The sequence below is a fragment of the Pongo abelii genome, chromosome 19, assembly GCF_028885655.2.
Source record: "Pongo abelii isolate AG06213 chromosome 19, NHGRI_mPonAbe1-v2.0_pri, whole genome shotgun sequence".
Classification (NCBI taxonomy): Eukaryota; Metazoa; Chordata; class Mammalia; order Primates; family Hominidae; genus Pongo; species Pongo abelii.
Window position 1 is genome coordinate 3,639,623 of NC_072004.2, and position 12,278 is coordinate 3,651,900.

At 51.8% G+C, this 12,278-nt stretch overlaps 1 protein-coding gene across 2 annotated transcripts in view; it reads right to left on the bottom strand.

Annotated features, from left to right (window-relative positions):
- The window catches only part of NCBP3 (nuclear cap binding subunit 3), a 41,512-nt gene extending 41,182 nt beyond the window's left edge, over positions 1–330 (bottom strand). For both annotated transcript variants that reach the window (XR_002912021.3, XM_009251137.4), the window contains exon 1: positions 56–330. Coding sequence is in view for 1 of the 2 variants with exons in the window: in XM_009251137.4 (XP_009249412.1) it covers positions 56–238 (183 nt within the window). In the remaining variant the exon portion in view is untranslated. The remainder of the gene's footprint in view (positions 1–55) is intronic.
- Between the last annotated feature and the right edge of the window lie 11,948 nt (positions 331–12,278).

Here is a 12,278-nt window from a genome sequence, read left to right on the forward strand (position 1 = left end):
GGCGCTAGACACTAGCCCCGCGACCTTTTCCTTGCCCCCCGACCCGCGCCCGTACCGGGATCAGTTCCTTGAGCGAGCGCCGTACGGGCACGATTTCCAGTTCGCCCTCCTCCACCTCCATGGGCTCCGGCTCGCCACGGTCAACACCGGACTCCGCCTCAGGGGACGGGAGCCCCAGGGCCGGCCCCGCCGGGGCCTCCGCCTTCACCGACACCCGCAGGCCCCGTACGGCCGCCATCGCTGCCTGCCGGCCGCACCACTGAGAGCCCCCCCACTCACGGCCGCCGGCTAGAGCGCCGCTGCCACTGGCCACAGAGCAGCCGCCGTAGCTACCTAGAGCGTCGCCGGCTTCGGCTAGAAGGCCGCCCTCAGCGCCGCCGCCCCCTGCTGGCGGGAGGAAACCAGGCGGGCTGCACGGGCGGGACCTGGGGAGGAGGAGGCAGGACTGAGCGGGGATGGGGGCGGGGCCTGCGGGAGCGACGGAGCTCGGAGGAGACCGGGGTAGTCAAGGGTTACAATGTAGCTACGCCTTGAGGCTAAACCTGTACTAAAAGCCAACTTTACTGAGCGATCACTGTGGGCCAGACACTTCCAAGCGCTCGAACCCTTAGAACAACTCTATGAAGTAGATCCTATTATGAACCCCATTTCATATATGAGGAAACTCAGGCATAGAAATTGACCCAAGGTGACGCCATTTAAGGGATAAAAGCTGGATCTAAGTCTTCCAGAGTTTACAATGAGCCTTGATATATCACCTCAGGGCAATCTGTAGGTTTATAAAGTTACTTGCCTTGCCAGTCTTTGTCTCTTAAAAGTCTCCCCAAAATTGGCCCATGTTACACACACAAAAATTGAGACTCCAAGAGGGAGAGACCTGCCCAAAGGCCAGAACTTGGACGCCGATTTCCTGACTCCTGAGGGTGTCATCCACTGTAGACCTGTGAGCATAGTTTCCTGCGGATATTTCTAACGAGAGCCTGGTGGGGGAAAGGGGTTGTCTAGGCGTCCTGAGGGTGTCACTGATCAGCTGTTGTTCTGAGTCCTGATTTTCTTTTTCTTTCTTCCTTCCTTTCTTTCTTCTTTTCTTTCTTCCTTTCTTCCTTCCTTTCTTTCTTTCTTTCTTCTTTTCTTTCTTCTTTCTTTCTCTTTTCCTTCCTTCTTCCTTCTTTCTTTCTCTCTTTCTTCTTTTTTGTAGAGACAGGGTTTCACCATGTTGGCTAAGCTGGTCTCGAACTCCTAACTTCAAGCGATCCACCCACCTCGGCCTCCCAAAGTCTTGGCGTGAGCCACCGCGCCCGGCCTGAGTCCTGATTTTGCATCTTCCTCCCTGGGTAACCTTGGACAGGTTTTTGGGTCTGTTTTCCCATCTGAGGAGGGCATAGGTGAGACCCTACAGTCTCTGAGGCCCTGAGGCCCTACCAGCTCTAACCATGGAGGAGCAAATAATGATAAACCAAGGAAGAGCATGGTCAGCATCAGACACACCTGGGTTTCGAGCTGGCTGGCCGGGCCCTATCCACCATGTGTGACCTTAGGCAAGCTGCTTAGCACTTTGAAGTCTCAGTTCCTTCATCAGTAAAATGGACCATTACCTACCTCCAAAGGAGGTTGTGAGGGTTAAATGTGATAATTTATATGTAGATACAGGGTCCAACAGAAGGGGTGCAGTACATCACAGTTTTTCTTAAATTTGGGCTAAACTGCAGGATAAACACAAGACAGCTCTTTAGAGGACTAGTTTTATTTGATGAATGGGACACAAAGTAGTTTTAAAAATCGGGTTGAGGCCGGGCGCGATGGCTTATGCCTGTAATCCCAACACTTTGGGAGGCCAAGGCGGGCAGTTCACAAGGTCAGGAGATCGAGATCATCCTGGCTAACATGGTGAAACCATGTCTCTACTAAAAAAAAAAAAAACAATTAGCTGGGCATGGTGGCATGTACTACTCGGGAGGCTGAGGCAGGAGAACCCGGGAGGTGGAGGTTGCAGTGAGTCAAGATCATGCCACTGCACTCCAGCCTGGGTGACAGAGCGAGACTCCATCTGCAAAAAAAAAAAAAAAAAAATGGGTTCAATGCATACATAGAATACATGTAGAGGGGTGTGTGTGTGTGTGTGTGTGTGTGTTTAATTTCAAACAAAATGTGTAGTTGGGGTGGCCAGCTATAGGTGACAGTCACAGCCCCCACCATTACTAGGCCTGCGGGGTTAGGGGATGGGAGAGGAGGAAGCAATCCCTCCTCAGCTATGGACACCAGGAGGCCAGTAGAGAAGGCTGGGCAGGCCCCTCTTCCTGCTGGGGAGGAGCCTTGTTGCTTGAGGACGCAATTCGGTGAGGATTCAGTGTTGCAGTTTGGTGCCATTCAGAAGAGCCCCAGCGCCCTGGCACACCAGCTGCCAGGTACATGAGGAGTCCAGGACAAGCCGGGACATCAGGCAAACATCAAGGCTCCTAGGCGCTTGTCAGGAAAGCCCTCTGTGCCTTGCTCTTTGTGGTCACCTTAGTCACCGTCTCCTACCCCCTTTCCTGTTCGCAGTGCAGCCTGCTGAGTTGGAGACACAGAGAATTCAGGAAGGTGGTAAGGGCTGATTTTCAAAAAGTTAAAAAACATGACTCTCAAACAGAAGTAAAATGAACACATGTCAAAGCTGTTATCCAGTCACTAGTAAATGAGGAAACCAGTAGAAATAGTAAGAATAGTTCAAAGGGGAACTTGAATGTATATGTGGCTGGTCAGTCAAAGGAATGCTGAGATGAATTTGACAAGGCAAGTAAATGTCCTATAAGGCAAGAAACCATAACCTCCGGGATCCCCTTTACCACCAGACAGAAAACATTTGCATTACTACTGGACAAGAATTATTTACTTGTTATAAATTTTCTTTTTCTTTTTTTTTTTTTTTTCTTTTTTTGAGATGGAGTCTCGCTCTGTCACCCAGGCTGGAGTGCAGTGGCGCGATCTCGGCTTACTGCAACCTCCGCCTCCTGGGTTCATGCCATTCTCCTGCCTCAGCCTCCTGAGTAGCTGGGACTACAGGTGCCCGCCACCATGTCCAGCTAATTTTTTGTATTTTTTTTTTAATAGAGACGGGGTTTCACCGTGTTAGCCAGGATGGTCTCAATCTCCTGACCTCGTGATCCACCAGCCTCGGCCTCCTAAAGTGCTGGGATTACAGGCGTGAGCCACTGCACCCGGCCACTTGTTATGAATTTTCTATAAACCTCTACTCTCAGTTGTAAAATACCCTAATCAATAGTGCATAAGAAGTCAGACAAAGCTATACATCTGTAGAAAATCAGATGGTTCCCCAGGCAGATAACACCTGGCATAGTACCAAGAGGGCATTTTCCTTTTTCCTATTTCCAAAGTCTGGATATATATATATTTTTAGATGGAGTCTCACTCTGTTGCCCAGGCTGGAGTGCAATGGCACAAGCTTGGCTCACTGCAACCTCCGCCTCCCGGGTTTTAAGCAATTCTCTGCCTCAGCCTCCCGAGTAGCTGGGATTACAGGCACGTGCCACTATGCCTGGTGACTTTCTGTATTTTTAGTAGAGACGGGGTTTCACCATCTTGGCCAGGTTGGTCTTGAACTCCTGACCTTGTGATCCACCTGCCTCAGCCTCCCAAAGTACTGGGATTACAGGCGTGAGCCACCGCTCCCGGCAATAATTTTTAATTAATAGAGAAAATCAGGAGAATGGGACATTGGGACAGACCGGAGAGAGAGTTTTAAGAAGGGAGTGATCGAGTGTCATGTTCGGCCGTCAGTTCACGATGGAGCTTGTTTTGGGGCTAGAGGTTTGTTGGCCATTGGTGACTCTGAGGAGAGTAGACTCCATGAAGGGGAAGGTGCATTAGTGAGGGGATTTGAGCCAGCATATACAACTCTCAGGAGAAGTTTATGAAGGGTAGGCTAGAGGGCAGGGAGGATATTAACAGGCTCTTCTAAAAGGTTCCTTTTCTGTGATTTCTTTCATTGAAATTGGTCACTCCCTCTCCTTTATTTTATTTTATTTTATTTATTTATTTATTGAGACAGAGTCTCGCTCTGTCGCCCAGGCTGGAGTGCAATGGCACAATCTCAGCTCACTGCAAGCTCTGCCTGCCGGGCTCAAGCGATTCTCCTGCCTCAGCCTCCCGAGTAGCTGGGATTACAGCCATGTGCCACCACGGCTGGCTGATTTTTGTATTTTTAGTAGAGACAGGGTTTCACCATGTTGCCCAGGCTGGTCTTGAACTCCTGGGCTCAGGAAGTCTTCCCACCTTGGCCTCCCAAAGTGCTGGGATTATAGCCGTGAACCACCACACCCAGCCCTCTCCCTCTGCTTATTCCTTTCCTCTCTTACCCAGCAAGGAGGGGAAAAAAAATAATGGAATCCTACCTCTCCTGGAGTGGTACGGGGAAAAGCTGTGGAAAGGTAATGTGAGCTCCTCAGGAGAAATCAGATGCTCCCTGGGGGCTGGTAACGTGGTGCACTGGCCTGAGCCGATGCCCTGCTGATTGAAGCAGGGATATTCTTTAGTGCAGTTTGAAGCTGGGTGCCCGCGACCTGCACGCCTCACACTCCTCAGTTCATGTCTGTCCTTGCAACATGCGCCGGCACATCAGTCATTCAGGAAAAGTTTCTGTGGTTGAAGAAGAGGTCATGAGGCAGCTGACCCTGGTGGGGGCACTGTATCTATGTGCCCCATCCACTGCATAGCTAAATTCTTGTTTTTTTGTTTTTTGTTTGTTTGTTTGTTTTGAGGTGGAGTCTCTCTCTGTCGCCCCGGATCTCAGCTCACTGCAACCTCCACCTCCTGGGTTCAAGCAATTCTCCTGCCTCAACCTCCTGAGTAGCTAGGATTACAGGCGTCCGCCACCATGCCTGGCTTTTTTTTTTTTTTTTTTTTTTTTTGTATTTTTAGTAGAGACGGGGTTTCATGTTGGCCAGGCTGGTCTTGAACTCCTGACCTCAGGTGATCCACTCGCCTCAGCCTCCCAAAGTGCTAGGATTACAGGCGTGAGCCACCGCGCCCGGCCATAGCTAAATTCTTGCAAGGACCGTCTTCCCTCACCTTCTCCATTCTCCCTCTCTCCATCTCCCTCACTTTCTTCGCCCCACCCCCAAGACAGAGTCTTGCTCTGTCACCCAGACTGGAGTGCAGTGGCACGATCTCTGCTCACTGCAACCTCCACCTCCCGGGTTCAAGCAATTATCCTGCCTTAGCTTCCCAAGTAGCTGGGATTATAGCCGCCACCATGCCTGGCTAATTTTTGTATTTTTAGTAGAGACGGGGTTTCACCCTCTTGGCCAGGCTGGTCTCGAACTCCTGACCTCGTGATCCACCCCCGCCCCCCCGCCTCCCAAAGTGCTAGGATTATAGGCGTGAGCCACCGTGCCCGGCCATGTCTCTCACTTTCTCGATCTTCTCCTCACCTCCCTTGAGCATCATGGACGCTGAGGGCAACTCCCAGTTCCTGAAACCACACACGCTCTGCTGTGATCATGCCACTCGTGGTTTTCTTTTTTCTCCACCGCTCCTGCCCTAGGGCCTTTGCAGGTTCTTCCAACTTCCACAACAGTGGCATTCTGCCAGAGCTCAATCCTGGGCCCCTTTCTTCTCACTCCCTCGACTAGCTCATCACACACAGGGCTTCCAACTCCACGGCCGCCCACATGCTGGGGGCCCCCGCGTCTCCATTTCCAGTTCTCGCCTCTCCCTCGAGCCCCAGATTCGCACGTCCAACGGCCTCCTGGACTTCTTCCTTGAATGTAGCAAGGCGGATCCATTCCTGCGTTCCCGCCCTCCCTGATCAGCACCACAGTCGATCCAGGTGGGCATGGCTGGAAGCTTGGAGTCCCCCGACCCCTTCCTCTCCCACCCGCATGGCCAGCCCGTGCATGGTCTTGTCACTCTGGCCTCCCGCATATCCCTCATGTCCGTCTGCTTCTTTTCATCCTGGCCACATCCTACTAGCATCCCTTGAGTGGACACTGCCACAGCCTCCTCACTGTCCTCTCTGTTTCTCTGGTTCTTCTATTCCCGTCCTTCTACATTGTAGCCAGAGAAATCTTCATTGTTGTTGTTGTTGTTGTTTGTTTGTTTGTTTTGTTTTTGAGACAGGTTCTTGCTCTGTTGCCCAGGCTGGAGTGCAATGGTGCCTTCTTGGCTCCCTCAGCCTCGACCTCCTGGGCTCAAGTGATCCTCCTGCTTCAGCCTCCTATGTAGCTGAGACCACAGGCATGCACCACCACATCCAGCTAATTTTTGTTTTTTGTAGAGATGGCGTCTCAGTTTGTTGCCCTGGCCGGTCTTGAACTCCTGGGCTCAAGTGATCTGCCTGTCTTGGCCTCCCAAAGTGCTGGGATGACAAGTATGAGCCACCACATCCGGATTACAAGTGTGAGCCACCGTGCCTGGGTGACGAGCGTGAGCCCCGGCGCCTGGCCTGAGTGATCTGTCTTTTCAGCACACATGCTGCAGCCCCTGTCTGCTCTCCAGCTTCATCTCTCACGACTCTCTCCTCTCTCCCAGCATCAACACTTCAGTTCTTGGAAAGCACCATTCTCCCTCCTCCCACAGGCCCTTGCACAAGCCAGGCTCCCTGCTCAGAGCTTTCTTCCCCCTCCTTCCCTTGGTCTAGTGAGTTCCGTCTGAACTTCAGATCACAGCTGGAACCTTCCTTCCTCCAGGAAGCCTTCCTAACTACTCTCGGAGAGCCACTCACCACAGGCCTTTCCTATAAAGCGCCCATCGCTTCAAAATCATCCAAGCACATGCATGGCAACTTGATTCGTGCCTGTCTCCTGCAGCAGAATGCGAGAACCCTGAGAGCAGCAACAATGATGGGTTTGGCTTAGTGTCTAACTCAGAGCCTGGTTACAGAAGGCCCGAGACAAATATTGAAGGATGGATGGATGGATGACAGACAGATAGACATATCAAAAGGAAATGAGACTTTTGCCCATACTGGATTTAGTAACACAGAGCCCCAGAGCCACCACCTCCCTTTACCAAATTTTAAACCAGGGCTATTCATGTCAACCCCTGCTGTCGGTGGCTCACACCTGTAATCCCAGCACTTTGGGAGGCCAAGGCAGGCGGATCACAAGGTCAGGAGTTCGAGACCAGCCTGGCCAGCATGGTGAAACCCCATCTCTACTAAAAATACAAAAAAATTAGCTGGGCATGGTGATGGGCACCTGTAATCCCAGCTGCTCGGGAGCCTGAGGCAGGAGAATCGCTTGAACCTGGGAGGCAGAGGTTGCAGTGAGCCGAGACTGCACCACTGCACTCCAGCCTGGGTAACAGAGCGAGACTGCGTCTCAAAAAAAAAAAAAAAAATCACCTGGGGAGCTGAAAAGGTTACATTCTGTGTGATTCCAACAATATGATATTCTGGAAAAGGCAAATCTATGGAGACAGTAAAAAGATCAGTTGTTATCAAAGGGAGAAAGGAGGGGGAGAGATGAATAGGTAAAGGACAGGATTTTTAGGACAGCGAACCTTTTTTTTTTTTTTTGAGACTCACTGCAACCTCCACTTCGCAGGTTCAAGTGATTCTCCTGCCTTAGCCTCCGGAGTAGCTGGGAATACAGGTGCCTATCACCATGCCCAGCTAATTTATATATATACACACATATATGTGTATATATATACATATATATGTATATATATACACACACACACACACATATATATATATATATATATATTTTTTAGACAGTCTCGCTCTGTCGCCCAGGCTGGAGTGCAGTGGTGTAATCTCTGCTCACTGCAAGCTCCGCCTCCCGGGTTCACACCATTCTCCTGCCTCAGCCTCCCGAGTAGCTGGGACTACAGGCACCTGCCACCGCGCCCGGCTAATTTTTTGTTTTTTTAGTAGAGATGGGGTTTCACTGTGTTAGCCAGGATGGTCTTGATCTGACCTTGTGATCCACCTGCCTCGGCCTCCCAAAGTGCTGGAATTACAGGCGTGAGCCACCGCGCCCAGTCAATTTGTATATTTTTAGTAGAGACAGGGTTTCACCATATTGGCCAGGCTGGTCTCCAACTCATGACTTTGTGATCTGCCCGCCTCGGCCTCCCAAAGTGCTGGGATTACAGACGTGAGCCACCGCGCCTGGCCACAGCAAAACTATTCTATGTGACACTGTAATGGTGAATACATGTCATTATACATTTGTTAAAACCCATAGAATAATACAACTCAGTGAGTCCTAATGTAATCCGTGGACTTTAGTTAATAATAATGTATCAATATTGGCTCATAAATTGAAGCAAATGTACCCCAATGCAAGATGTTAATAATAAGAGAAATTGGGGGGCGGGAGGTGGAGGTTAAGAGGATATATGGGAACTGTCTGTCTCTCTTCCTTCCTTCCTTCCTTCCTTTTTTTTCACAGGGTCTCACTCTGTCACCCAGGCTGGAGTACAATGGCGTGATCTTGGCTCACTGCAACCTCCGCCTCCTGGGTTCAAGCAATTCTCCTGCCTCAGCCTCCTGAGTAGCTGGGATTACAGGTGCCTGCCACCATGCCAGGCTAATTTTTGTATTTTTAGTAGAGATGGGGTTTCACCATTTTGGCCAGGCTGATCTCGAACTCCTGACCGCAAGTGATCAGCTTCCCTTGGCCTCCCAAAGTGCTGGGATTACAGGCGTGAGCCACCACTCCTGGCCCTGTCAGTATCTTCTGCTCCATTTTTCTAAAAACCTAAAACTGCTAAAATAATTTTTTAAATATAAAATATATTTTTAAAAAAATCCTGACACCCAGACTACATCCTTGACCATTTGAACCAGAATCTCTGAAGGTGGGACCCAGGCATGAGAAGCTCCGCAGGAGATTCTAGAACTACCCCTTTGAACTGAATGGGGAATGGGGAGTTGGGGGCTGGGGTGGAGGGAGCAGGCAGACTGCAGTGGGGAGCCCTTTCTCAGCTTTGGGGTGGGTTTCCAAGGGAGGCAGATGGATATCGGCACAGATTGCCTTAAAGGAGTGGGAGCGCCTGAGGGCACGGAGAATCTCCTCCTTGTGAAAGCTCCAGTGCCTTAGGCACGGTCCCTCTTGGACTCTGGTGGGGACCGAGTGAGAAGTTGAGCCGGTGCCCTCCTGTGCTGCAATTCTGCATGGATCTGGTGACCATTTCAATGAACCCACCTAGGGATTTTTCCAGCTGCTGAACAGGCCTTGGAGGGCGGGGTCAACCTTGACAAGCAGGGGCAGGGGCAGGGATTGAGGGGAGGCAGTGTCCCGCCGGAATGGGTGGGCCTGAAGAGGAATGGGAGCAAGGCGAGTGGGTGGGACATGAGTGGGGAGGGCATCCAGAGAGGCTGGCGGGGCCTTGAGCATCAGGCCGAGCACCGTGGGGCAGGGTTCTGAGAGGGGCATGGTTAGGTGGGCACTCAGAAAGATCACTCGGGCAGCCAGGGAGGGCATGGACCAAAGGGCCAAGGACCAAGGCTAGAAGACCAGTGAGGAGGTGAGAGATGGCGAGGCTGCATTTGAGGGGCTCCAGTGGTGGGGCGGAAATGAGAACAAGATGGGCTTATTGGTCTTGGTGTCTGGGGAGCTTCAGCCTGGCCACCAGCCCCCCTCCTGGAGAGGGCGTGATACAGCCCCTCACAGGAGCTTTGCGGGACCACCAGGAAGCACGCAGGAGCAGCTCTGGTCTGTTTCTCAGATGGAAAACCTGATCACCCCACTGGGCAGCCTGTAGCCTGGTCTCCCTCCTGTTCTTCAGCAGCTCTGATGGACCTCACGCTTCACCCAGAGAGAAGCTCCACAGCTCGGCAAATACCAGTCACGTAGGACATGCTGAGACCATGACCCCCAAGGCTGGGTCTGGCAACCCTGAGGCAGAGAGGTGTTTCCTTTTAAGGGTGTCATTTGCTGAGTATTTACCATGTGCTGAGCACCGTACTAGGCGCTTGGCACAAGGACTTCATTTACCGTCTCTAGAACCCTGCAGTACTGTGAAACATATTTGGTTTCAAGCCCATTTCCTGGCATGCAACTCCTGAAATCCTGAGGATCTCCAAAGGGATAGCTTTTTCCTTTTTTTTTTTTTTTTTTTTTTGAGACAGTCTCACTCTTTCACCTAGGCCGGAGTGCAGTGGCACGATCTCGGCTCACTGCAAGCTCCGCCTCCTGGGTTCACGCCATTCTCCTGCCTCAACCTCCCGAGTAGCTGGGACTACAGGAGCCCGCCACCGTGCCTGGCTAGTTTTTTGTACTTTTAGTGGAGACGGGGTTTCATCATGTTAGCCAGGATGGTGTCGATCTACTGACCTCGTGATCCACCCGCCTTGGCCTCCCAAAGTGCTGGGATTACAGGCGTGAGCCACCGTGCCCGGGCAGGGATAGCTTTTTCTTTGCTAATGAATTGACTGGTGGCTGGCAGCCCCTAGGTGGCTTCAGGATGGGGTCTGGTCACCAGAAAGACCCAGGCAGGATTAGAGGGTTGGGACTTTCAGGCCCATCCCCTACTTCTGGGGAGGAGAGAGAGGCTGAAGGTTAAGTTGATCACCAATGGCTAATGATTTAATCAATCATACCTAGGTATTGAAACCTCCACAAAACCCCCAAAAGGACAAGGTTTGAGGAGCTTCCGGAGAGCTGAACAATGGAGGTCCCTGGAGGGTGGCATCCTGGGGGGACATGGAAGCTCTCCACCCCTCCCCCGTCCTTTGCCCTGTGCATCTCCCCTCATCTGTATCGTTTGCCAAATCCTTTGTAATAAACCGGTAAACGTGTTTCTGTGAGTTCTGTGAGCCGCTCCAGCAAATTAATCAAACCCAAAGAGAGGGTTGTGGGAACCCCAACTTGAAGCCGGTGGGACAGAAACTCCAGAGGCTGGGACTCGTGACTGGTGTCTGACTGAGGGACTGTCTTGTAGGCTTGTGTCCTCAACCTGTGGGATCCGATACTGTTTCCAAGCAGACAGTGTCGGAATTGAGTTAGAAGACACCTGGCTGGTGTCTGCTGCAGAAGGGATATGGGGGTGGGGGGGACTCCACATAGTTGGTCACAGAAGTCTTTTTTTTTTCTTTTTTTTTTGAGACAGAGTCTTTCTCTGTCACCCAGGCTGGAGTGCAGTGGCGCAATCAGCTCACTGCAACCTCCGCCTCCCGGGTTCACGCCATTCTCCTGCCTGAGTCTCCTGAGTAGCTGGGACCACAGGTGCCCGCCACCACGCCTGGCTAATTTTTTGTATTTTTAGTAGAGACGGAGTTTCACCATATCAGCCAGGATGGTCTCGATCTCCTGACCTCATGATCCGCCTTCCTCGGCCTCCCAAAGTGCTGGGATTACAGGCCTGAGCCACCGCGCCCGGCCGGTCACAGAAGTCTTCTGTGTTCACTGTCGTGGTGTGAGAGCAGACGAAAACGTTTGCATTTTTTGCATTCAAACCCCATGGGAGGTGGGCGCGGTGGCTCATGTCTGTAATCCCAGCACTTTGGGAGGCCGAGGTGGGCAGATCAACTGAGGTGAGGAGTTCAAGACCAGCCTGGCCAACATGGTGAAACCCCGTCTCTACTAAAAATACAAAAAATTAGCTGGGGCATGGTGGCGGGCGCCTGTAGTCCCAGCTACTCAGGAGGCTGAGGCAGGAGAATCGCTTGAACCCAGGAGGCAGAGGTTGCAGTGAGCCAAGATCTTGCCATTGCACTCCAGCCTGGGTGACAGAGCAAGTCTCAAAAAATCTCAAACAAACAAACAAAAAACCCCACGGGAACATTCCCATTAAATCAATAAGGGAACTGAGGCTCTTCCAATGACCTGCCAGAGGTCACACAATTTTTAAGTAGCAAAGCTTGGATTCAAGCTCAGGGCTGTGTGACCTTAAGGAGGACTCTTTTCGTCGCTGCCCTGGAGGGCTGTACCATGGGAACAGAGGTGTGGGGTCCTAAAAGTCTGTACCAGTGTCCAAGGCTAAGTGGGGATGGGAGGTCACGGGGCTGGTGTCACAGGCACTCCTGTGACACCATAGGGACCTCTGCCCCAAAAGAAGGAGCTATGGCTCCTACCCGGACAGACCTTGGCCTCCTGAGCCCCTGTGAAACAGGCAGTTCGTCCCAAGGAGTGGCCACGGACCCGCCCAGGAGCCTCAGCTGTACCCTGGACTGCAGCCCCGTCACCTCCTGAGCCAGCCCTTCCCGCTCCCTCCCTCCCCCAAGAGCACCTCTCACCACTGTCCTGCTCAGGGACTCAGGGTGCCTCAGACGCTTCCAGAAAATTCAACAAAGCCAGCTGTTCCAGCTGCTGAGAAAGAACGTATAT